At 43.6% G+C, this 23,904-nt stretch overlaps 1 protein-coding gene across 4 annotated transcripts in view; it reads right to left on the minus strand.

The window, feature by feature from the left end:
- Nucleotides 1-23,904, minus strand: part of LOC146796812 (metalloproteinase inhibitor 3-like) — a 234,557-nt gene that overhangs the window by 190,741 nt on the left and 19,912 nt on the right. For 2 of the 4 annotated variants that reach the window (XM_085629535.1, XM_085629536.1), the window contains one exon: nucleotides 2,351-2,431. The exons of 1 other annotated variant lie outside the window; for it this stretch is intronic. In XM_085629535.1, the coding sequence (XP_085485661.1) occupies nucleotides 2,351-2,391 (41 nt within the window). In that variant the 5' untranslated portion in view covers nucleotides 2,392-2,431. Of the gene's footprint in view, nucleotides 1-2,350; nucleotides 2,432-18,557; nucleotides 18,639-23,904 lie in introns of those variants that run through there. One more of the 4 variants, XM_085629539.1, reaches the window with a different exon arrangement.

Below are 23,904 nucleotides of genomic sequence, written 5' to 3' on the forward strand. Positions count from 1 at the left end.
CAAAATGTGGGTCTGCCCTCAATCCGTGTCACACGTTGCCAAGCACCCGACGTGCAGCAATACGGCGTCGATGAATACTAATGCCGACGCTCTTAATACTGGACGCATCACACTCCATGCAAAACAAACAGACGGAGCTGCGTTGCCACGCTTCTCTGGAACTGATCAGGTATGTCACAATTGTCTCCAGGCAATCAGGCAACGGCAATGAGTGCAAACGCCGATGTTGATGCGTCACCGTGTCCTCGTGCTCAATGCTCACCTCAAACAACGTTGCTGTAGCAACCAACACATCACAGTGTCACAGGGAAGCTCCGACGACTCGCTGTAACCCACTTAACAACGGCGGCCTCTCTCACATCAGTAAGGTAGGCACCAGATTATTTTCGCAAACAGGGCAGCACCGTCAAAAGCATCCCATCCTTGAAAATGTCTCGGCTAAAACTGGCTCAGTGCTCATGGCATTTCAATTTAAAGAAGAAACAGACGGGGCCTGTTTTTTTGTTGCATGGTTCTCCTTGGTAGGGGAGTGTGGAGGCGGTGGGCTGTAGTTCCAGACTGCCTGCAAGTCTCTGTCTCTGGTCTCAGATGTGAAAGAGTTTGTGCTCGGTAAGAATGAAAGATCTAACATCCTCTAAGAGGAGAAAGCAGCCGTCAGAGCCCCTCACCTTCTATGATTGTGAGAGGTATTTGACACATCACCAAAAAGTAGCTGTTCTAAAAAATGCGCACATCACAGAAGAAACAGCAAGAAATGTAAACAAGTTGAGCTTTAAACCATGGATGGGTACAGTATGGTCACAGTATGCCGAAGAGGTTCTCAAAATACTATCAAGAATTACCATTATGCCAGATCCAGATTTTATATCATCATGCCACAGTCAATAATTACAACAGTATATAAGGGCTGGTTTAATTATTATGTTGATGCCAACAATATGCCAAAATCTTCGCACGCACGTACACAACCACCGACACAAGGAAAAGCACCGAAACAGACACTGCTAAGCAACCCACTGATGTTCTGCCTTCAGCTGCTCACCTGTACTGCACACCTATGCTCCGCTTTCCTTTTTCTGCTGTTCACTCCATGGCAGGTCTGCTACATAAGTATCAGATTTATTGATGAAGGTCACAAACTTTGCCCTTTCAGTCAATGGAGTACCACTTATTTTTGAAAGTCGAGAAAATACGGGCTGATCTTAGGCACGAGGATTTGCCGGGAGCCATAGGGTTTGCAGATACAGGGCCATCGGATCATTCAGATGGCTTGGACTGTTGTGTCATTTTTCCTTAAGACAGACTCACTGACCGGTCACAGTCAGACCTACCTGTTTACCTGCTTTCACTGCCCTTGCGCAACACTCTGCTTCCTGCTCACATCGGCACTTACCTGCGCTTGCAAGGGTACACACTAAAATCATGGGCTCCGGAGGCTCCTGGCCACAACCCCAGCAGAAGAGCAGGCCGGGGTTTAGGCAGACAGCGCAGGAAAACACACAGCAACCTACTCGCAATAGGCGCCGCCATGTCTGACCAGAGGCGGGCTCAAGTGTGGCTGGGGACGTATCCTCACATTCAAGCGCACGGAGGGGGGCAGGAGGATGGAGAAAACAGACAACGAGAGGAGGGCGAAAACAAAGGGAACTCGGACAATGGGACGGGGCGGGAGAATGGAGAACACAGACAACGGGAGGGGGCGGGAACAAATGGAACGCAGACAACGGGAGGGGGCGGGAGCATGGAGAACACAGACAATGGGAGGGTGCAGAAACAAATGGAAGGCGGACAACGGGATGGGGCAGGAGCATGGAGAACACAGACAATGGGAGGGGGTGAACAAAGTAAAGCACAACAGGAAACTAAAAAAAAGTACACATAGCCTGTAACAACCAAGTAAAGAGGCCAGTAGCCATGGGAGGATACAAATGACGACTAAGGAGGGACTAACAAGCCTATTAAGGAATCAGACACCAGCATTTATGAAGGGCAAAGACACAAGCCAATGAGAAATGTGGGCGGGGCTTCTCCTCTGTACTCTCCCTACAACAGATTGTCAGAGCAGCGCTTGTGCGCTTGCTCAGGCTCGACCTAAAAATCACAGCTCTCCTCCGAAAACAGATTCCCCAATAGTTACAGCAGCGCAGCACTCTTACTGAGCATGCACACATAAACAATTCCCATAGTTTCGGATATTATGTCCCATAAAACAAGACTGTCCTTTACTTATTATTTTAAAGTGTTATTTTTGTAGGCAAAAAGAAACCCAAACATGGGATAGCAAATATTTGGCTAAAAACTAAAACCGTTGGCACCCTGCCAGATCCAGAGTCTCAAAATGGTCACTTACCTAGCCTTCCACAGTCTAAAATCTTTAGAAGATCCGAGCATGTGATTCTGCTTCGTTTCTGGATCTGAGCAGCTTTAAACACTGACGGTAGGGAAAGCAAATGGGAGAGCTCGTTACTCATGACTGGCAGGTAGTTGGAAAACATAACATTCGCTCCGGAAGAAACTATACCGGACGTTATTGCCCCAGTTCCGTTGCCAGTGAACGGAGTGCTGTTGAAATAAGATCTGTGCCAACATTACACTGAATTTCTCGCTACTAGAGCTGTTCATAAGAACTGGCTAAATGGTTGTAGACATCTTTTTTTTTTTACTGCACTTTTTTGTAAAACTCGCTGGTTCTAAATTGAGACTCAAAGTGTGCGTGTACTATTTCAATGTTCTAAGTATCTACATTGAGCCGCACCTTTCTTATTGTGCCTTTGGAAAATGATTTGGCACCGCCTCGGAATAGTGTGTCCCCTGCTCTATGGAAGTCTTCGGAGGTCTGCCTATTGGACAGCTCGGACGAATGCACTACCCACTGAAGTAGAGGCCAAACCTGTCCAGGGCCAGGCGTGGCTGCAGCAGACAGAATCAGCACCGTTCTGAGCTGCGTTGCTGCCGTCACAACCCGACAGGATACTATTAAAAGTGTGGGCTGGGACGTATCCTCACATTCACAGAGGGGGCAGGAGGATGGAGAAAGCAGATGAGAGGGGGGCGGAAACAAAGGGAACTCTAACAACGGGAGCGGGGAGGGAGCATGGAGAACACAGACAATGGCAGGGAGTGGGAACAAATGGAACACGGACAATGGGAGGAGGATGGAGAACAGGGACAGCGAGAGGGGGGCGGGAGCAAAGTAAATCACAACAGGAAAGTAAAAAAAAAATACATCTAATGTGTAAAAGTAGAGGGGCCAGTAGCCATGGGAGGATACAAATGACGACCAAGGAGGGACTATCAAGCCTATTAAGGAATCAGACACCAGCATTTATGAAGGGCAAAGACACAAGCCAATGAAAAATGTGGGCAGGGCTTCTCCTCCATACTCTACATACAACAGATCGCCAGAGCAGTGCTTGCGCGCTTGCTCAGGCTCAACCTAAAAAGGGAGATTGTGAAAAAACAAATATCGTAGGACTTTTTTTTTCCACATTGAAGCACAGGCAATTTTAGGCAGGAGATTGCTAAAATAAAGCAAATTTTTGCATAAAAAACAGGAGTCTCCCGAATGAATGGGTCAGTTGGAATGTATGGAGGTGGTGCGCAGTTCCCCCTTCTGCTGGCTGCCTTTTAAAAAAAAAATCAAATCATAGTTTAATAATCTGGTATTTGTAAAGTGCGAACTAATCACTCCTGAGAGTCTCAAGCCACTGGGGGCCATCGGGAAGATTAAGCAAACTATTGCCCAGAGTCACAGGGTGCTGGGATCAGACAGGGAGCCCTAGGCTCTGGAGTCAGCCACCCTGGTCTTTGCACCACACCTCTCCTCAGAGTTTCCCAAGTCCACACGCAGGGTAGGACTGGCCTATAGGGCAATCAGGCAGTGCTAGATGGGCTAATCTGACAGATCAGTGTGTGGGCCATTTTTCCTTTGTGGGCCAGTTTTTAGGTCTCACCTAAGCAGCGTGTGCACTGTCTTTTCAAGACATGCTTTATCTACTCTGTGGGTTTAGAGCGCACCCATTGCTTTTCATATGTTCCTTTGTGTTCTCTTCGAAAATCCTTGTTTTTCTATGGTGAATCGGTTATACTTGTCCCTCCTTATGCTGTTTTGCTCCCTCCCATGGAGCCTGGCCCTATTACATGTAGCATTTCCCTCCTGGCCATTTATGTTCTATTCGACACACAATTTTTTTCTTTTGCCTTGGCTCGTGATTTACTATTGCTTTTTTTGGCTTTCAATGTTTTTGTCCTGTATTAGTATTTTTTAATTTCAAAAGAATTTTATTATTTTAAAGAAGCAAATACGGACATGAGATACAAGCAAAAGTGATACAATTGATATCAGACAAAGGCAATACATATGTTAGAATAAAATTAAATAATAGGAAATCAAATCATTGTCATACATTAATCTTCAGATATCAGATAGATAGATTAATTAAGGAGGGACGAAACAAGTTGATATCCGGCAGAGGTAGTTATCAAAAGTATCACCATCCGGTAGCAAAATGGGGATAAGAGGAAAAAAGAGAGGAAGAAAGAAAAGACGGGAAGAGTAGAAAAGAGATGAATTAAGAAAAAGAGAGACAGGGAGGAGAAGAAGAAGAGGAGAGGATTTCCAAAGGATTCACCCGACACACAAGACAACATTAACCAGACAAATCAAAGGGATATTGATCCACCAACCCCTCGGAGGCCAAATCCATGTACGAATCAAGAGCTTTCCAAACACCAGTAGATATAGAAGGAGAGAGATGAGCGTGATCAACTGACGTATGAGCACTTCGTAAAAAGGAAACCCAAGCCCACCAAGTATGGTAAGAAACGGATGAAAAGGATTTCCACTCCATGAGAATTACTTTGACTGCAATAATCAATAAAAGATCCAGCAACTGTAATTCCATGGAATCTAAAGTCAGAGGGACTGGGGCCGCCAACGGACCTAAAAGGATTAATGGAAAAGAAAGTTGGAATTTAATATTAAAGATTAGCATGAGGTGTTTGTGAATTAAATCCCAAAAGGGTTGGAGAAGGGAGCAGTCAAAGAACATATGTTGAAAATCGCCTGGTAAAAGCCCACAACTCCAGCACAGATTGTCTTCTTTGAGATTTAGCGAATACAAACGAATGGGAGTCCAGTGAAGAAGATTAATAGAGAAAAACTTAGACTGCATTAAAGAGGGGGCGATTTTGTTACGAAGAGAAAATTTGCCAATATCTTGCCACGTATCTGAAGAAATATGATCGGTAACACTATGATCAAAATGACGTAGCCACTTTTGCTGTGCGACAGTTTGGGAAGGAAGTGTAGAGGACGATAAGAATTTGTAAATCCGAGACGCTACATGACCAGTCCTGATCCATAACTGGAAAAGCGTAATCATAGGGGAAGAGGGATGAAGGTGCATTTTAGCAATTGCTACCTTTATCTTAAGAAATGTATAAAAATCTAAGTTAGATGAAGAAAATTGTTGAGCTAGGGATGAGAAAGGGAAAGGGTCATTGTTGGAATCATAGAGATGTTTAACAAGTGAAATACCTTTCCCAGCCCAGCAAGACATCATCTCTGGATCAATATTAATTTTGATTTTAGAATTCCGCCAAATAGACGACCATCTAGTTTTATGCAGTGGAATTGCTACTCTCTTATCAACCTTGCAAACCGCAGCAATAGTATCTAAAATAATAGAACGAGAGAATGGAATAGAAAGGGTATTCGTGGTTAAAAAGGAGGCAGTCGGCAGCGGGGAGGCCCATTCTTGTTCTATTGTCAACCATGCTGGAACATGAATAGATGGAGAAGAAACCCAAAGGGCACCCTGGGATGCCAGAAAAGCAGTTTGATACTTCCCCCAATCAGGAAGATTACAGCCTCCCATATCATAAGATTTCCGTAAAAATTTATAAGCAATTCTAGCCCTTCTGTCATTCCACAGAAATTTGGAAGTAAGTAAATCAAGTTCATGAAAGAAGGAATCAGAAAGCCTTACTGGAAGCATAGAGGAAACAAAATTAATAATAGGTGTGATCATCATTTTAAGAGTCTGCAGTCGGCCCCACCAAGAAATATGCTTCGGAGACCAAGTTTCTAAAAGACGTCGCACCTTAAGAATTGTCTGGGATTCATTGTAAGTAGCCGTAGCATAGAGGGTGGAACAAAAATAGATACCCAGATATTTTAGCTGTTTAGATTGCCACTTAAATCCCGCTGAACCCATATGAGAAGAGAAACAATAAGCATTTAAGGGAAACATCTCTGTCTTATCTTTGTTCAGAGTGTATCCTGAAACTTTTGAAAAAAGAGAAATCGTATCAGAAATAGCAGGGATGGCCACTGCAATATCATCAGAAAAAATGAGAACATCATCTGCATACGCAGCTGTTTTTATCTGATGAGACCCAAAAGAGAATCCCTTAATGTCTGGATGAGGATCAATAGATAACAAAAATAAAAGAGGAGACAAGGGACAGCCTTGCCTAGTACCTTGACGAAGGTGAAAAAAGGACGACGTAGCTCCATTTACTCTTATGTTAGCTCTAGGTCGGGAATAAAGAGACATAACCATACGGATAAAGGAGTCACCAAGATTGTGTGCACATAGAACAGCTCGTAGAAAAGGCCAAGAGACCTTATCAAAGGCCTTTTCCGCATCAAGGGCCAGGACCGCCGCCGGAAGCTTGGAGCGCTTGGCAGAACCGAGAATGTGACAAAAAGTGCAGATATTATCACGAGCAAGACGACCTTTTACAAAACCTGTTTGGGAAGGATGAACCAATAGAGGAATAAAGGATTCTAGGCGTTTAGCTAATATTTTAGCAAAAATCTTAGCTTCCATGTTAAGAAGAGAAATAGGACGAAAAATTTTGGGATCCGAATGATCCTTTCCTTCTTTGGGAATTACTACAATAGTAGCATCAGCAGCAGAGCCAGACACAGAACCATCTTTAATAAAAGCATCAAAGACAGATTGAAGCTGCGGCACAATCTTAGGCATAAAGGTTTTATAAAACAAAATAGGATATCCATCAGGACCTGGAGCTTTACCGGAGCGAGTTGCCTTAATTGCAGAAATAATTTCGTCAGAGGTGATCGGGCCATTCAAAGAGATATTATCTTCCTCCGATATAGTTTTCACAGGAACTGTCTTTAAAAACTCTTGGCATTGTTCAAAAGAAGATTGAGTAGGGGGGGTATATAATTTATTATAAAAATCTCGAAAGACCTCAAGAATTTCTTCAGTCTGAAACTTTTTCTTACCAAGATGATCATTAATAGAGGAGATTTGGGAAGATTTATAAGAAGATTTCTGGAACTTTAATGTAGCCGCAAGCATCTTGCCAGCACGGTTCTTTAGCAGCAACTTCTTAGATTTCTGAGCCTGAAGACCTATATGAGCTCTCTTAGTGACTATAGTATTGTATGTATATTTTAAATTCTTAATAGATTGAAGGCAAGATTTATCTTTAGATTGCCGAAAAAGAGATTCCTGAGTTTTAATTTCCGCTGCTAAGTCCGTGAGTTCTTTTCTGATGGCAGCGTTCCTTCTTGACATACATTTGATGACCTGGCCACGGAAAGTGCATTTAAAAGAGTCCCAAACAACAACAGGGGAATCAACTGAGCCAACATTCTCATGGAAAAACATCTCGATATCATTGGAAAACTCTCGAACCTTGGAATCATCATGTAATATCTCTGTGTTTAGTCTCCAAGATCGAGGTCTCGCCCTAGGGGTAAAAGACAAAAGCGTGAACGTCACCGCGGCATGGTCCGAAACCAAAATAGGATGAATAAGCGGAGATGAGGAAGATTGAATAAGAGAGGAGTGAACTAAAAGATAATCAATACGTGAAAAGGACGAATGGGGGGACGAAAAAAAGGAAAAATCACAGCCCGTGGGATTATGAAGATGCCAGACATCCTGAAGATGGATAAGAGAGCACATATTGATCATTTGTTTATGTGATTTAGGGGGACGAAAATTAAATGCCGAACTCCTATCTAGGATAGGATCCATTGGTAAATTAAAGTCTCCACCTACAATAAGATTACCAGAATGAGGTGTGTCATTAAGCTTTTTGGTGATTGCTCTCCAAAAAGACGGATCATCCTTGTTAGGGGCATATAAATTCATGACAAAGAGATCAGCATTACCATCAGACAGCTTAGATAATAACTAACAGCCCTCTGTATCATGTTCCGAGGAGATAATAGATAAACCAGATTGTTTGGAAATTAAAGTAATTACTCCGTTTCTTTTGCCCGAAGCATCGGAACAAGCAACATCAGAAACCCATTCTTTCTTCAAAAACAGCGCCTCTCTAGCAGAGACCTTTGTCTCTTGAAAAAGGACTAGTTCCGAAGAAAGAGATTTGCAGTAATCTAATATCTTTGACGTCTTTACTGGATGATTTAAACCTTTCACATTAAGAGAAAGTATATTCAATCCAGACATAAAACCAATAATAGGGAAAAATGATACTCTATATTTGATAGAGGATGTACAACAACCAAAAAAATTCGAAAACAGACACTAGGCAACAACACAAAACAGGAAGAATCCAAGGAGGAAATCCGAAGAGAGATAGAGAAAGAAGAGGAAAAAGAAAGCAGGAAAGTAGACAGAAGAAGAAAGAGAAGAACCAACAAGGAAGGTCTGAAAAAGACCAAATTCATACCAGGGGGAATATGGGAAGATGAGCAAGGGAACCATCGTGAGGAGTAAAAACAATCAGCATAGCCAGCCCCAAAACAATACATAACTGATTATACTTCTCTTAGAAGAAAAAATATCTGAAATATGAACTAGAACTAGAATACATTAGAGTATTCCAAAAACAATTCATTATGTAAGTCTAGATCAGAAAATGTATATACCAAATTGATACATAGGTAGCAAATAGATTGTAACAGAAGAGAATGGAGAAAGCAGAAGATAGAAAGATGTCCAGTGTTACAAATGAGGAAATGCAGAAAAACAAGCTAATAACTATCTCAAATATGAGAAAGCATCAAACAATATATATCTTATGAAGAGCAGGAAAGAGTAAAGAAAGAGAAACGAATTCCACAGAAGACTATAAGGTGTAGTATGAAGAGAAGAAATGAAGCATAAGAAAGTAAAGGATGAAATAACTGATCAGTATAACAATCAATGAAGCTCTATGAAAGATAAATAAAAAAAACAAGTATATAATAAAAAATGTAACATCTAAAGGAAGACATCTATTAAACTGTTCACAAGTATATAAAACCTTGTTATACTTAATTTAATTTAAAGAGGCAAGAGTATCTTAAATATATAACTATATAAGTAAAAAAAACATGAGACAATAAAGTGCAATATAAATATAGTAAATTAGATCTAATATAGATAAGCAGTCCATAATAATAGGAAAACGAACCACACAGTGATACAGCAATGAAATAAAAATAGAAAAACTAACTATACAAACATTAAAGTTATCTCTATATATAGCAATTAATAAGTGTCTATGAAGCCATTTATGCACCTAAACCATAAAACAAGACAGGTAATAATCAATAACTTACTCCATAGAGACGAAAACAACAAAAGAAAAAATATGACAACGAAAGAGTCAATAATTGAAACCAGGAAGAGAGGAAGAACAAGAATGAACCGGAATCTGACACACATAAGAAACAAGCAAAGAGGGAAAAGATTGATACGTACTAAAAAAGCGAGCAGAAGTGAGACCAACCTAACAAGAAACAATATCACGAAACAATAGAAAGTACATAAAGAAGAGATACCGGAGATATCGGTCCACTTCATCATAAAGATATGAGGTAGACCTGACAAAGAAACGGAGAAAAAACACAGGCCCACTGAGCTTACACCGTCACGCACGAGAAAAACAGCAACAGCACACCAACAATAGTGGACACTAAGACCACACGCAGATCTAAAAAAAGATAAACTTAATAGATCTGGATAAGAGAAAACTCAATGCAGTCATATGTAACCACATCAGGTGCCAGAGGAACCAGGGTCAAGCGACGTTTCCAGTTGAAGTTCCATCTGTGGCTCCATCTGATTATCCAAAAACGAGGCTAAAACAGCAGGTTCATCAAAAATTCTGGAGCGACCTTTGAAGGTAATGCGGAATTTTGAAGGGCCAGAAAAAGAGAAGGGAATATTCATCTCAGAGAGACGCTTCCGGAGATTAAGAAAGCCCTTCCTCCTTATTACTGTGTCCCTGGCGAAGTCCTGAGAAATTGAAATGCGATGGCCATTCCATGAGGCAGATTTAATCTTCCGCATATGAGCCAGAATTTGTTCCGTATGTTGATGGCGCAGTGGCTTAAAAATGATTGCTCTTGGTTGCGTGGCAGATTTAGAACGAAAGGTGGGAACACGGTGTGCCCGTTCCAGCTCAAAGTCTTTTTGAAAAGAAATTTGTAGCGTAGAAGGAAGCCACTGCTATAAGAACTCAATCATAGTAGGGGCATCCTTCTCAACCCCCTCCGGAAGACCAAAAATGCGCAGATTGGATCTGTGGTTACGATCTTCTTGTTCAGTGAGATCTCTCCGCAATGCCGCCATTGCGTGTTCTAACTGGCAAAGAGTCCTAGATTGCTTTTGCATAGTATCCTCTGCACCACTAATACGAGTTTCTGTGGCTGAAACACGAAGGGACAGCGCCTTGAAATCATTCCTAATGGCTGCCACCTCCACTTGCAGCAAATCTGTGTTAGTCTTGGTAGACTGCGCAATGGCATGAACATCATTAAGGCGCGTCAGAATAGTCTCAAGCGTGGATGTGGTGTCTTTGTGAAGAGTGTCAGGTGTAGGAGATATTTGCTTGGACCTCTTAAGAGAAGCTTTAGAGTCCTTTGCGTCTTTAGCATTTGGTGACAAGCCCATATTTGCAGCCATAGAGCACGCAGCCACCGTAGGGGCAAAATACAGCACCTCAGAGAAATGAAGGGAAGGAAAAAGCCAAAGGATACTAGTATATTAATATACAAAAAAGAAATGAGCAAAAAGTGGAAAGCGCACTTTCAGCAACCAACATAGGAAAACGCTAATGGCGGACTTACATGGTAAATGAGAGGAATCTCATGACAAAAATATAATGCTCTGCATGTATTAAAAGAAACGCCTGCCGAAATCAAAACAGACCAAAAAGCAGGGTGTCATAGAGCAGAAAAACACCAAATAAAGGCATCGGAGGCACTCTGAAGAAAAGTATAGAAAAATAAAGTCCAAATATTCTCACCATAGGTAGTAATGTAGCGTGAGTAATGAAAGAAATCCAATAGAGACATCCATAACTATGGAGACAGCCACCAGCACCTGTTTTCCATCATTCCTGGCAAGACCGAAGAAAAAGGCCACCGTGTTGAGGAGAAAAAGCGTCTCCGTCAAGATAGGAAAAAACAAAATGGCGGCCGCTCGTGAAAGCACCGAGCACCACCACAGAACGGCAGAAAAACAGTTCCGACAGCTCCAGAAGTCAGAAATCCCACTCAATCAGCACCCGGCATCATCAGGGATATAAAGCCACCATTTAACATGTATGGGGCAATGTGAGGCAGTAAATAAGCCTCTGACGTCCCTCGCTCGACACGGAGCTCAAGCGCGACCCGCCATCTCGTAGCGGCGCGCAAGCCACGCCCCCATCCTGTATTAGTATTGACTTAATCTCCATGAAAAAGACAGAATCAACGTCCGCTGTTGTGGTAAGGAAATTGCACAGTTTTAACATTCCAGATGGAAACTTTATTGCTAAAAATTCTTAAGGATTCTTTGTTTACGTTTAAAAAAAAAAGCGAAATGCGTACTGTTTCTGTCACGATTACAAGGCGTTTGGGTGAGGACCAGATCCTGTTTATGGTTCCACTGGTCTGCGCACGTTTTACAGGTCACTCTCCGCCCGATAGTTTTCCCCGGCGCCCCACCCCATAATTACCTGCAGGCCATAAAAACAAGAGACTAAGGGCCTCATGTAGGAAGCTAAATACCGGTCGGTAACGGCCGAAATTCGGTAAATATCCCGTTACCGACCGGTATTTAGCCAATTGAGATGTAGGTGGCTGATTTCTGGATTCGGTATTTACCGATTCGGAATTTTAGAAATCGGTAAAATACTGAATCGGTAAATACCGAATCCAGAAATGCTATGTAGGGGGCACTCAAGTGAGTGCATCATTGGTGCCTGGATTCGTTATTTACCACCAACTACAAGTTGATGGTAAATGACGAATACCTTTCAAAAAGCATTTTTGTGCTATTTGAAAAGTGCCGTGTGGCAGACATACATGCCCTTAGGGCATGTATGTGTGCCACATGTGCACACATGCACGAATCAGGGGTGCAACAGGATGTCAATGTGACACCCTGCCACCCATGATAATGCCTCCCCTATTACCGATTCGGTATTTACCGAATCGGTAATGGTAACTGACTTCCCATTCATTCCTATGGGCCTCCAGGCCCATAGGAATGAATGGGAAGGGATGCATTATTACCGATTCGGTAAATACCGATTCTTAAATACTGATATTTACCGAATCGGTAATAATTACCGATTGTTTACCTACATTACATTTACCGATTCATAAATACCGAATCGGTAAAATTCGGTATTTAAGAATCGTTAAATGTAATTTACCTACATATGGCCCTAAGTGGCTGGAGCTGTGTGTAAAGTTTTTGACATTTACATTTGGTTTTCATGTGCTGCTGAAGCTAAATATGGTGTGCTCTCTCTCGCAGGTCTGCTTCTCCCCACCCCCTCTGTGATGTACTCACCCTTGTTTTAGTTGGTTTCTGTCCGTAACACTAGAGCACGCATAATCAGTCGCTCCATTCCTGGTAATCATCACATTTGCTGGGACAGATGTCGCTCCAAGATCCATTGCTGATTGTCGTCATATTTACCACATTTGCCACGAGCGCTCGTTCTTTTGAGTCACTCTGTTCCTGGAGGGCGTGGTTAGAAATTGATGAGGATCTGACACCAGTTAGTGACCTTGCCGTAGGCTCTATTAGGTACGCAGAAAATAAAGATTGTAATGATTATTAAAGGTATGTTTAGATATGGCTAGGAAACCTCTGTATTAGAGTTCTGTTAAGGTTAGCCATCTGATATCTGTACTTATCAATTGTAATCAGTATAAAGTATATTTTCTGCTACATTTTGTAAATATTGTATATTTGATAAATGTTTATTAATTTTGTATAATAAATCCGGCCGGGGGGGTGTTTCGCCCCCCGCATCCAAAAACTTCTCTCCTGTCACGGGTCTTGAGTGGGGAGGAGGGGGTGTAGGGAGTACCTGGCCATATAGAACGTCGGGACCGGCATCGGCCACGCCAAAAGTATGGCGGTCGAGCCGGCCCACTCCTCTGGAACAGGGGGCGTGCTTCTCGCGCACATTCGTGACGCGGCAGGCGCGCCTCCTTCCCCCATAGGTCCTGGCCTCGAGGTGCGACCCGGAAGTGATTGGAATCACTTTCGGGTCGCGTGTAAGGGCAACATCCGGCCAGTAGCCCTGGCCGGGCCATCAAGGGCTATAAAGGGCTGGGGAGCTCAGGAATCTGCCTCTTTGCTCCTGGCTCCCCAGCTTGCCCCCAAGCCTCGCTAGGAGGCTTTAACTTTTGATTTCCCACCCACCATCCCCTAGAAGCAAATAGGTTTTGAGAGTGTTCTTTAGGGAATATTAGGATGTTATTAGTCTTTGGAGGATGAGATAATGGTCAAGGTTGTGTAGAAATGCTAATTTGTTTCATCCACAGGTCGTCAATCGTCATATTTATGATAACTTTGGTCAGGCGGTAAGGTCATGATTGGTGAGCAATAAATTTAAGGTCCTTAGAGGGCGGCGCCATTCCCGAATGGGGTCGCCCAAGTGGGAGGAACAAGTGGTCTCTCCTAGAACTCCAGGGGCAGTTGGGTGCGGGGGAGGAGGGAGTCACGCTTTCTCTAGGCTGGTTGGCCATCCTGCCCGTGCACAACGGCGCCAGTAAATGGCACACAGCTGCAAGGGCCCCTTTATGGAGATCAGGTACAGAGCGTACGGGGGTAACCGGGGGGGGGAAGTACCCTCACGGTGAACAGGCCCTCTGCGCATGCGCACTCCGGCTGGAGGGCGTGGTTAGAAATTGATAAGGATCTGACACCAGTTACTGACCTTGCTGTAGGCTCTATTAGGTATGTACTAAATAAAGATTGTAATGATTATTAAAGGTATGTTTAGATATGGCTAGGAAACCTCTGTATTAGAGTTCTGTTAAGGTTAGCCATCTGATATCTGTACTTATCAATTGTAATCAGTGTAAAGTATATTTTCTGCTACATTTTGTAAATATTGTATATTTGATAAATGTTTATTAATTTTGTATAATAAATACGGCCGGGGGTGTTTTGCCCCCCCCCCCCCGCATCCAAAAACTTCTCTCCTGTCACGGGTCTTGATTGGGGAGGAGGGGGTGTAGGGAATACCTGGCCATATTGGAGGGAGGTTTGATTGCCCCAATCCTGTTAAATTCTGCTTTGCTGCAAAATCCATCAAGGCCTTCTAAAAAGACACACTGCAAAAACGAAATGAAATCCAGTATTTGTAAAGCGCAACCGAGGGTGTCAAGGCGCTGGGGGCCGTCGGGAAGATTAAGAGCTATTTACCAGAGTCACATGGTGCTGGACCAACCTGCCGCCGGGGATCAAACCACAAACCCCGTGGTCCAGATTCAGGCGCCCTGGCTGATACGCCACACCTCTTCCGCTTTTTCTAAATTGGACCGATATTTGTTGTTTTGAAAGTGGGCTCTGGCAGAAATGTGACTGGCATGAGAGACAAATCTACAATGCACAGTCAGTGTCTAGGAGCGTTTACTACAGAGTTTACGGCAGGTGTGGAGCTTCACTCGAGGCAACATTTAGTCGTGAAGGCTGACATCTCCTGAGACTACTTTTATAGTCAGACAAGCGCTAATCTGCGTAAATACTATTTTCCATCCCACTCTTTCAGTGGTTGTATCATACTATTAGCTTTAATATTTCGATATGCGCAGAGCACAAGTCCTATAAAATGAAGTGGGGTGGGACTGACAATATGCAAATCACCTCATGACGTCACGTGCTTAACGTGCCCGGTGTCTGAAAATTACACCGGGACACGTTCAGCATATTTCTGTGGGGCCCAGCTTCTTGGTAGGGGGGACGGCGTCCACCCTGTGAAAAGAGTGGGGGGACGCCGTGTACCTGCGTGGACTCCCGACTCGAGCCCTGGATATGCGTGAGTATGCAAGCGCCAAGGAAAGACCCACAAAACGCTAGGGCGCGGCAACAACGTCACTTTGCGCTTTTCCTTCATTTGTTTCTACGTCCCTTCAGAGTCCGACAGAGCAGTGACACTTCGATGTCCCAACTGCTGGTTATTTTAAACAAGTTCAAAAATGCACAATTCGTTCATAAATAACAAAACAAAAAGAACCTAAGGAAACAACGCCAACTTGCAGCATAGCTGGGGGACACGCGGGAACTGAGACTACCTTGCAGGACACTACCGAACTAGTGCGTTTCCCTGGCTCCGGTGGTGGTGCATGCTCCAGCGGACACTCCCGATGACCGCTGTAGGCAGCCACCCTCCGCACCCAGAGCCAGCGTCCGCACGCGCACACTGATGAGTAGGAGTGCGTGCCCTGAACTTGCGCACGCCGAGGTACGAACCCCTGGCCCGGGCCGCCTAGCGGCATACTCATTACCACCGACTCGATTAGGCCTTAATAGGCTCTGCACACAGCATGAGCTAACATCCGAGGCAAGCCGCTTCCTAGCTGAATGCCGAGAGGACACAAACACGGAATAGAACATTACAGGCCGGCTTGCCTAGGAATGTAGTTAGAAATTATAATGGTCGGGACACGAACCCACGACCTTTACCTTCATAGCATCCGTATATAGCTACCACGACCTTTACCTTGATAGCATCCGTATAAAGCTACCATGACCTTCACCTTCATAGCATCCATATATATCTACCACGACCTTCACCTTCATAGCATCCGTATATAGCTACCACGACCTTCACCTTTATAGCATCCGTATATAGCTACCACGACCTTTACCTTCAGAGCATCCGTATATAGCTACCACGACCTTTACCTTCAGAGCATCCCTATATAGCTACCACGACCTTTACCTTCAGAGCATCCGTATATAGGTACCACGATCTTCACCTTCATAGCATCCGTATATAGCTACCACAACCTTCACCTTCATAGCATCCGTATATAGATACCACGACCTTTACCTTCAGAGCATCCGTATATAGCTACCACGACCTTTACCTTCAGAGCATCCGTATATAGGTACCACGATTTCACCTTCATAGCATCCGTATATAGCTACCACGACCTTCACCTTCATAGCATCCGTATATAGCTACCACGACCTTTACCTTCAGAGCATCCGTATATAGGTACCACGATCTTCACCTTTATAGCATCCGTATATAGCTACCACGACCTTCACCTTCATAGCATCCGTATATAGATACCACGACCTTTACCTTCAGAGCATCCGTATATAGCTACCACGACCTTTACCTTCAGAGAATCCGTACATAGGTACCACAATCTTCACCTTCATAGCATCCGTATATAGCTACCACGACCTTCACATTCAGAGCATCCGTATATAGGTACCACGACCCTTTACCTTCAGAGCATCCGTATATAGCTACCACGACCTTCACCTTCATAGCATCCGTATATAGCTACCACGACCTTCACCTTCATAGCATCCTTTTGTAGCTACCACGACCTTTACCTTCAGAGCATCCGTATATAGCTACCACGACCTTTACCTTCAGAGCATCCGTATATAGGTACCACGATCTTCACCTTCATAGCATCCATATATAGCTACCACGACCTTCACCTTCATAGCATCCGTATATAGCTGCCACGACCTTTACCTTCAGAGCATCCGTTTATTGCTACCACGACCTTCACCTTCATAGCATCCGTATATAGCTACCACGACCTTTACCTTCAGAGCATCCGTATATAGATGCCACGACCTTCACATTCAGAGCATCCGTATATAGGTACCACGACCCTTTACCTTCAGAGCATCCGTATATAGCTACCACGACCTTTACCTTCAGAGCTTCCGTATATAGCTACCATGACCTTCACATTCAGAGCATCCGTATATAGCTACCACGACCTTCACCTTAATACCATCCGTATATAGCTAGAGCTAACGCTATTTCTGTAGCCGGGTCCTTAAAACTGAATGAAACTGCAATTTCCCCCCACCATAGAAAACACCACAATGGCCCATAAGGGGAGGAGGGGGTGTGGTCCGTCGGCTAGACTGCCAACTTTGGTGCCGGAAACCAGGGTTGGAGCCTCGGGGTCGCGTCCACATTCTGTGATTCTGGGCAAATCACTTAATCTCCCCGTGCCTGAATATGTAATGTAAATACGGTGCTCATGTACAGCGCTCCAATACCTTCGGGTCGAGTTCGCGCTATATAAAAGATGAAAAAGAACCCACGAACTTGGGACCCGAGGACTGTGATGTTACTCCACTGTGCTATCAACATCTAATCGCATAACGCTGCGCCAGGCCTGCTTGAAACCACCCGTTACGACGCTCCTGCGGCTTCCCAGGGGTCCAAGGAGACACGGAGGACGTGACCCCCGGCCGCCGCCTTATATAACTGAAGTTGGTTTCGTTTACGTATTGGAGTGTCAGTAGGAATCCATCCCCTTCTGGCATCTAGCCCCTGGAGGAGGCTCGGCTACGTGGCGCAACTAAGGGCGCGGCGCAACTAAGGGCGCGCCTCACCAGGCGTAGGGGGCTACTCATTAGCTTTTAATATTTCGATATGCGTAAGGATGCAAGCGGGGAGTAATCTGCGTCATGCTTCTAATACACCCACACTCTGCCTCTTATCTTGAAATTGAAAAGACGTTTTGTGAAACACAGCAGCCGGGACCCGCACTGCAGAGGTGTGAAATACCCGCTTTATTTCACAGATGCAACTTTTTCGCATTCCAGCCGCAAAGGAAAGAGGGTTTACATTTTAAAGAAACTTTCAGCTCGGCATGTATGTGACGTTGTGAATTCTTGAAGCTGGACGACTTTTATTTATGGCTTAAATACTTCTCCAAAATCATAAGTATATTTTGCAGTTTCATATAGCGCGAACTCGACTCACGGACATCGGCGCACTTAACAGAATCACTGGGTATATTACGCAACTAACCCTCCATTTTGTTTGCGGGCAGGGGAGATAAGGTGATATGGACAGCATTATTGGATATTAAGACTTCCACTGAGAGTTAAACCAGGGTCCCAAGTTCCAAACTCGACAGCTTTGTCGCCGCGCCACATGCAAGATGTCACGGGACAGACAGCGAGCATGAATTACAGTGGCAACGCCATGGGTAGACGGGACCGAAAAAAAGGGGACCGAAAAAAAGTTTCAACCTCGCGATCTGTCTTTTGAAATCTGTCATTGACGAGTGGTTTTGAGCCCCAGGGCCTGAAGTTGTATCGAAACGAAAGCCTTACCTGGGACAGCAGCGCTGTCAGTGCACGCAGTCTATAAACAGCTGGATAAGACGGTCACATCTGTGGCCCGTTCTTCGGTTGAGTCAGCTGCCTCTGATGAAAGCCACCAATGTTGCCAGATTTTTTTAGCATTCTCTAGCCCACAACCAACCAAAAATTAGCTTAAATACAGCCCAACGGTGCCCCTCTGCAAATGAGTTTCTGTGGCACTGTGATGCAACCAGGAATGCACACGGGCTGCTTAAAGAGGTGCACTGAAGAAAAAGAACAAGCATTTGCAAAGCAATCGGTCTGGCATTTGTGAAAGTTAGAGCTATTTGCGTTCTAAATGATATTTTTTTTTTACTTATGTTTTTTGTTTTTAATGGAGTGGATGTATGTTTGTAGTGGAATTATGTGGTTTGCATTGGAATTGGTAGTTGTGTAATTGTGTGAGGTGGATTTATGTGGTGTGTAGGTAATTTGAGTATTGGAAATATATGGCATGGTGAATAGATGGGGTGAGAGCTGTATAAAGTACATAGAAAATAAGATTGAGAGGAACAGGTAGATTGTTGATGAGGTGCTGAATGAACTTTAGATTGAGTAGTAGAAAGAGCGTGTGAAAATGAGAGGATGGAGGGATGAGAAGGTTAGACGCATAAAGAGATTGAAAGAAGACACCGAAAGAAGAAGAGGAGAGAGTGTGTTTGCGGTTTATATTATTTGAAAAGTTATGGTAAAGAAACTGTTCTGAAAGACCTGAAGTGAAACAATATAAGCAATGCTGGATGAGTGTGTGCAATGGAATTTTGTGAATAGTAATTATGTGGTATTAAGTGTAGTGGATTTATGTGTAGTGGTATTGTGTGTTGTGGATAGGCATGTATTGTGTAAAATTCTATGGTACAGTGCTGAATTATGTGGCATGATGTGGAATTGTGTGGTGTGGATTGGATGTATGTGGAGTGTAGTGGAATTGTGTGTTGTGGAGTGGAATTTTCTGCAGTGGAATGTAATTGTGTTATGTTGTGTTGTGTGAAGTTGTGTGGCAAGGAGTGAAAATATGTGGAGTGTTATGTGACATGGAGTAGATTTATGTGGAGTCTAATTATGTGGTATAGAGTGATATGAATTATGTTGTGTGGTATGGAATTGTGTGGTGTTGAACTGTGTGAAATTGTTTTGCATGGTGTGAAATTATGTGGAGTGTAAATATGGCTCAAGATGGCGCATGCACTGCCTAGGCGAGACCTAAAAAACGGGAGCAAGGCGGCACTTGTGCCCTTCTCCTTCAGTCTTTAAGCGGAGTGTACTTATGAATCATGGAGTGGAGCACATTATGTTGTGCTATATGGAACTGTGTTGTGTTGAATTGTGTGGCGTGGCATTGAGTGGAATTGTTTTGCATGGTGTGAAAATATGTGGCGTGTAAATATGACTCACGTTGCGGAGTTAAATTCTGTTGAGTGTAAATATGTGCTTTGGGGCTGAGTGGATATATGTGGCGTGTAATTATGTAGTTTTGAGTCTAAATATATGTAGTGGAATTATTTGGAGTTGAATTTTTCTGCATGTGGTGCAATGTAATTATGTTGCATGGAGTGGTATTATGTGAAGTGGAATTGTGTGGCATGGAGAGGAGTGGAAATTTGTGGAGTTGAATTGTCATTATGAGGCATGTAGTGTAATGATGTAGTGTTGACTTGTGTGGTGCAGAATTATGAGATGTTGGAATAGTTTGTGTAGTGGAATTATGTGGTGTGCATTTGTGTGTTGTGAAATTGTATGGTATTTAATTGCGTGGCTTTGTTTTTAAGTATATGTAGTTGAATGCTTGTTGTCTTTAGAAGTAATGGTGTTGAGGTGGATGAAGTCACAACTTTAAATCTGAGCCACATGGACTCCTGCTGGAGCTGCAATTTCAAAAGATTACATGCATTCTTTTAAGTCCACAGGAAACCAATTGGATGGTAGAAAGAAGTTTATGTGGAAGTATGCCAACCCCCGAAACACCGAGGTCATTTTACCTCAGCAACTGCCTGCTCTCTGTCCCCTGGATTCTACACTCCAGAATCCAGTGGAGATGGCAACCAGATGCTGGGGAAACCAGGATATCATCGCCTAGATACATTGCTAAGATACAACACGTCTCCCCTCCTGATATAAAACAATTAACATAACAAACCAAAAACAAAACTGCATGTGATACAAAAAAAACTGCTTGGAGCACCAAATCTAAGTGCAGATATAATCCTTCTGCCAGACTGGTTTGGATCGAACACACACCATGTGCTTGCCTTCCTGCATATTCCAAGAACTAGAGTGTGAAGGAACGGAAAATTGCTTCTTCAACAATGCGTCGCGCTCCACATCATTGCATCTAGTTACACTCCTCACGTTCCACCTTTTTCCATCACCCAACCACACATTGTTGCCCTCACCCTTGGTAACTTGCTTGGGTTTCGACCATTCTTGATAGACCAGTTCTCTGACTACCACAAAGTTGTATCCTAACCCAGTCAACACTTATAAAACTGCGTGCACAACACAATGATTTTGTTATTATGTCTGCTTGTGTATTTAATTTGATATCCCTGCACCCTGCACACCAGGTTGTCCCTATTCACTCTTGTGAAACTTGATTTGCACATCCAGGCCAGTTTCACCTTTGTACACGCGACACGGCCCTTAAGAAGACTAAAAGGAGTTTCCTTAGTGGCAATGTGGGGTGTGTTCAGATAGCTCCATAACATCTCCTTCACAGTGTTTTTACAATCCTCTCCACATGCATCAGCCAATTGTACACCCTCCTTTACAACACAGTTGAATCTTTCCACAAGACCATTTTCCCTGGCATTGTAAACTGCTGTGGTAAGATGTGAGATACCTGCCTTAACCAAGTATCTTTCAAACTCGCCGGCAACAAACTGTGGTCCATTGTCCATTAAGATCGATTTAGGATACCCTTCCCTGCGAAACACGTCTTCGCAAAAGTCAATCACATTGGACGATTTGATCTCCCTCACAAATGCAACCTCCGGCCATTTGGTAAAATAATCCACCTGAACCATGGCATATTTGTTGTCAATGCCCCTAGAATTAAAGGGACCACAAATATCGAGCACAACTTTTTCCCAGGGTTTGGTTGGCATCATAGTGGGCAATATAGCTGTTTCTTGTGACTTGTGTGATTTATCACTGCACATGCACGCCACACAATTATGCACACATCTTTCTATTTCTTTATCCATGCCAGGCCACCAAAAGTTGCACCTGGCTCTCTTTTTCAGGTCAGACATGCCGCTGTGACCCTCATGTAACAACATCAAAATCCTGGTGCATAATCCTGAAGGTACCTCCAATTTGTCCCCCCTCCTAATGACTCTGTCCACTACAGATAATTCAGACCACATCATCCTGTAATCCGTGAGTTCCCTTCTCACCAAAGCTTGCTGTCCTGTGTTGCTTGTCAAATATGACACTATTTGTTGCATCACATCATCCTCTGCCACCGCTCGTTTCTACTCATACTCGCTCACGGCCCCTTTACACGATTCTTCTACATTGGCCACCAGCCTCTCCTCCTTATCATCGTACGGTCCGTCATTTCGATGCGGTAACAGCAAACGAGACAGATAATCAGCATTTATGTTTTTGTTCCCAGGTCAATATTTCAGCTGAAAATCATACTCTTGCAGGCGGTATAACCATTTTGCAATCCTAGGCGTTGCTTCACCTGCACCCTTGGTGGTAAAAATGTCGATAAGAGGCCTGTGGTCGGTTCTAAGTTCGAATATTGTTCCCAATATATGCGTTTTTAAAGGGCTGACGCCCCACCAACAAGCTAGAGCTTCCTTTTCAATTACAGAATAAGTTACTTCTGCACCCTTGAGGGTACGTGAGGCAAAGGCTACGATACGCTCACCTCTCTCCTTTTTCTGCATGAGCACAGCATCTAACCCATATGCGCTGGCATCCATCACCACGATAGATGCATCACGTGGGTCGTATGGTTTAAAAGCTACAGCCTTCACTATGTCTGCCTTAATCACTTCAAATGCAAATTGGCATTTATCTGAATACACAAATGGTGTACCCTTCTTCATCAAAAGTCTTAAATTATACACTGTTCGCAAAATGTTGAACGCATTTAGAAAAATACTCAGCTAGCCCTTGGAAGGAACGCAACTGCTCCTTGTCAGATGGCACAGGAGCTCTGTCAATTGCCTCCAATAAATTCTTTTTGGGCTTGACTCCGTCCCTTGATAATGTTTGCCCAAGATAATCTATTTGCTTAACTCCAAATTTACATTTCTCAGCACACATGGTCAAACCGGCCTCTTGCAATCTCCTCAGGACCTCATTCAACACATCATCATGGTTGCTCAAATCATCGCCCCAAACTAAAATGTCATCCTGAAACACTCTTACATTTGCAATACCCCTCAGAATGCTGCTTATGAGCCTTTGAAAGACTGCAGAGGCGGATGCAAAACCAAATGGCATGCGTAGAAACTGAAACCATTCTTCCGGTGTAATAAAAGAGGTCAAGTGGTTGGAATCAGGATGTAATTTCACCTGGTGGTATGAGTTGGAAAGATCAATAGAAGAAAAATACATGGCATTCTTTATACTAGCCACCATCTCAATGATGCGTGGTAGATGATGGTGATCACCCCAGATATTATGGTTTAAGTCCCTCAAGTCCACACACATGCGCAACGTGCGTGCCAAAACTATGGGACTGAGCCATTCCGATGCCTCTATAAGGTCAATAACTTTGGCCTCACACAACCTGTCTAATTGATCTGTGAGTTGTGTGTGCAGAATGAATGGCACGTTTCTGACCTTGTGGCCCACAAGAACACACCCAGCCTTTAGTACTATGCGGTGTTCAGACTTATTCAGACATCCCAGTTTGTCGCTAAATAATTCAGAAAACCTCACATGCCAGTTTGCTTTCGCAGTATCTTGAGGCAACAAGACTTGGTCATGCTGATTGGGATCCAGTATTATCCCCAAATTCCTTTGTTCTCTCCAACTAAATAGAGCTCTGCCATGTTCCACCACATACACCTTACTATGTGTGCATCTGCCTTTGTAAACTAGATGACTCATAAAATACCCCAACAACTGTAGTTTTGTGCCACAATACCCTTCGGGATCAACATCTGGTGGTAATAACTCACACTTGCCTTTGTTTCCTATGTTCTCTGGTTGATTATTGTGTAAGAGGAACATGACTCTGCCCATAATGATACATCAACTTGGTTCATTGATAGGGTTCACTTGGGAGGTTGATACCCTTCTGATATTTCATTCACCGTATTACCACAAATTACCATAACCTCAACAGTGTTGTCTT

The sequence above is a fragment of the Triturus cristatus genome, chromosome 10 (assembly GCF_964204655.1).
Source record: "Triturus cristatus chromosome 10, aTriCri1.1, whole genome shotgun sequence".
NCBI classification, from domain to species: domain Eukaryota; kingdom Metazoa; phylum Chordata; class Amphibia; order Caudata; family Salamandridae; genus Triturus; species Triturus cristatus.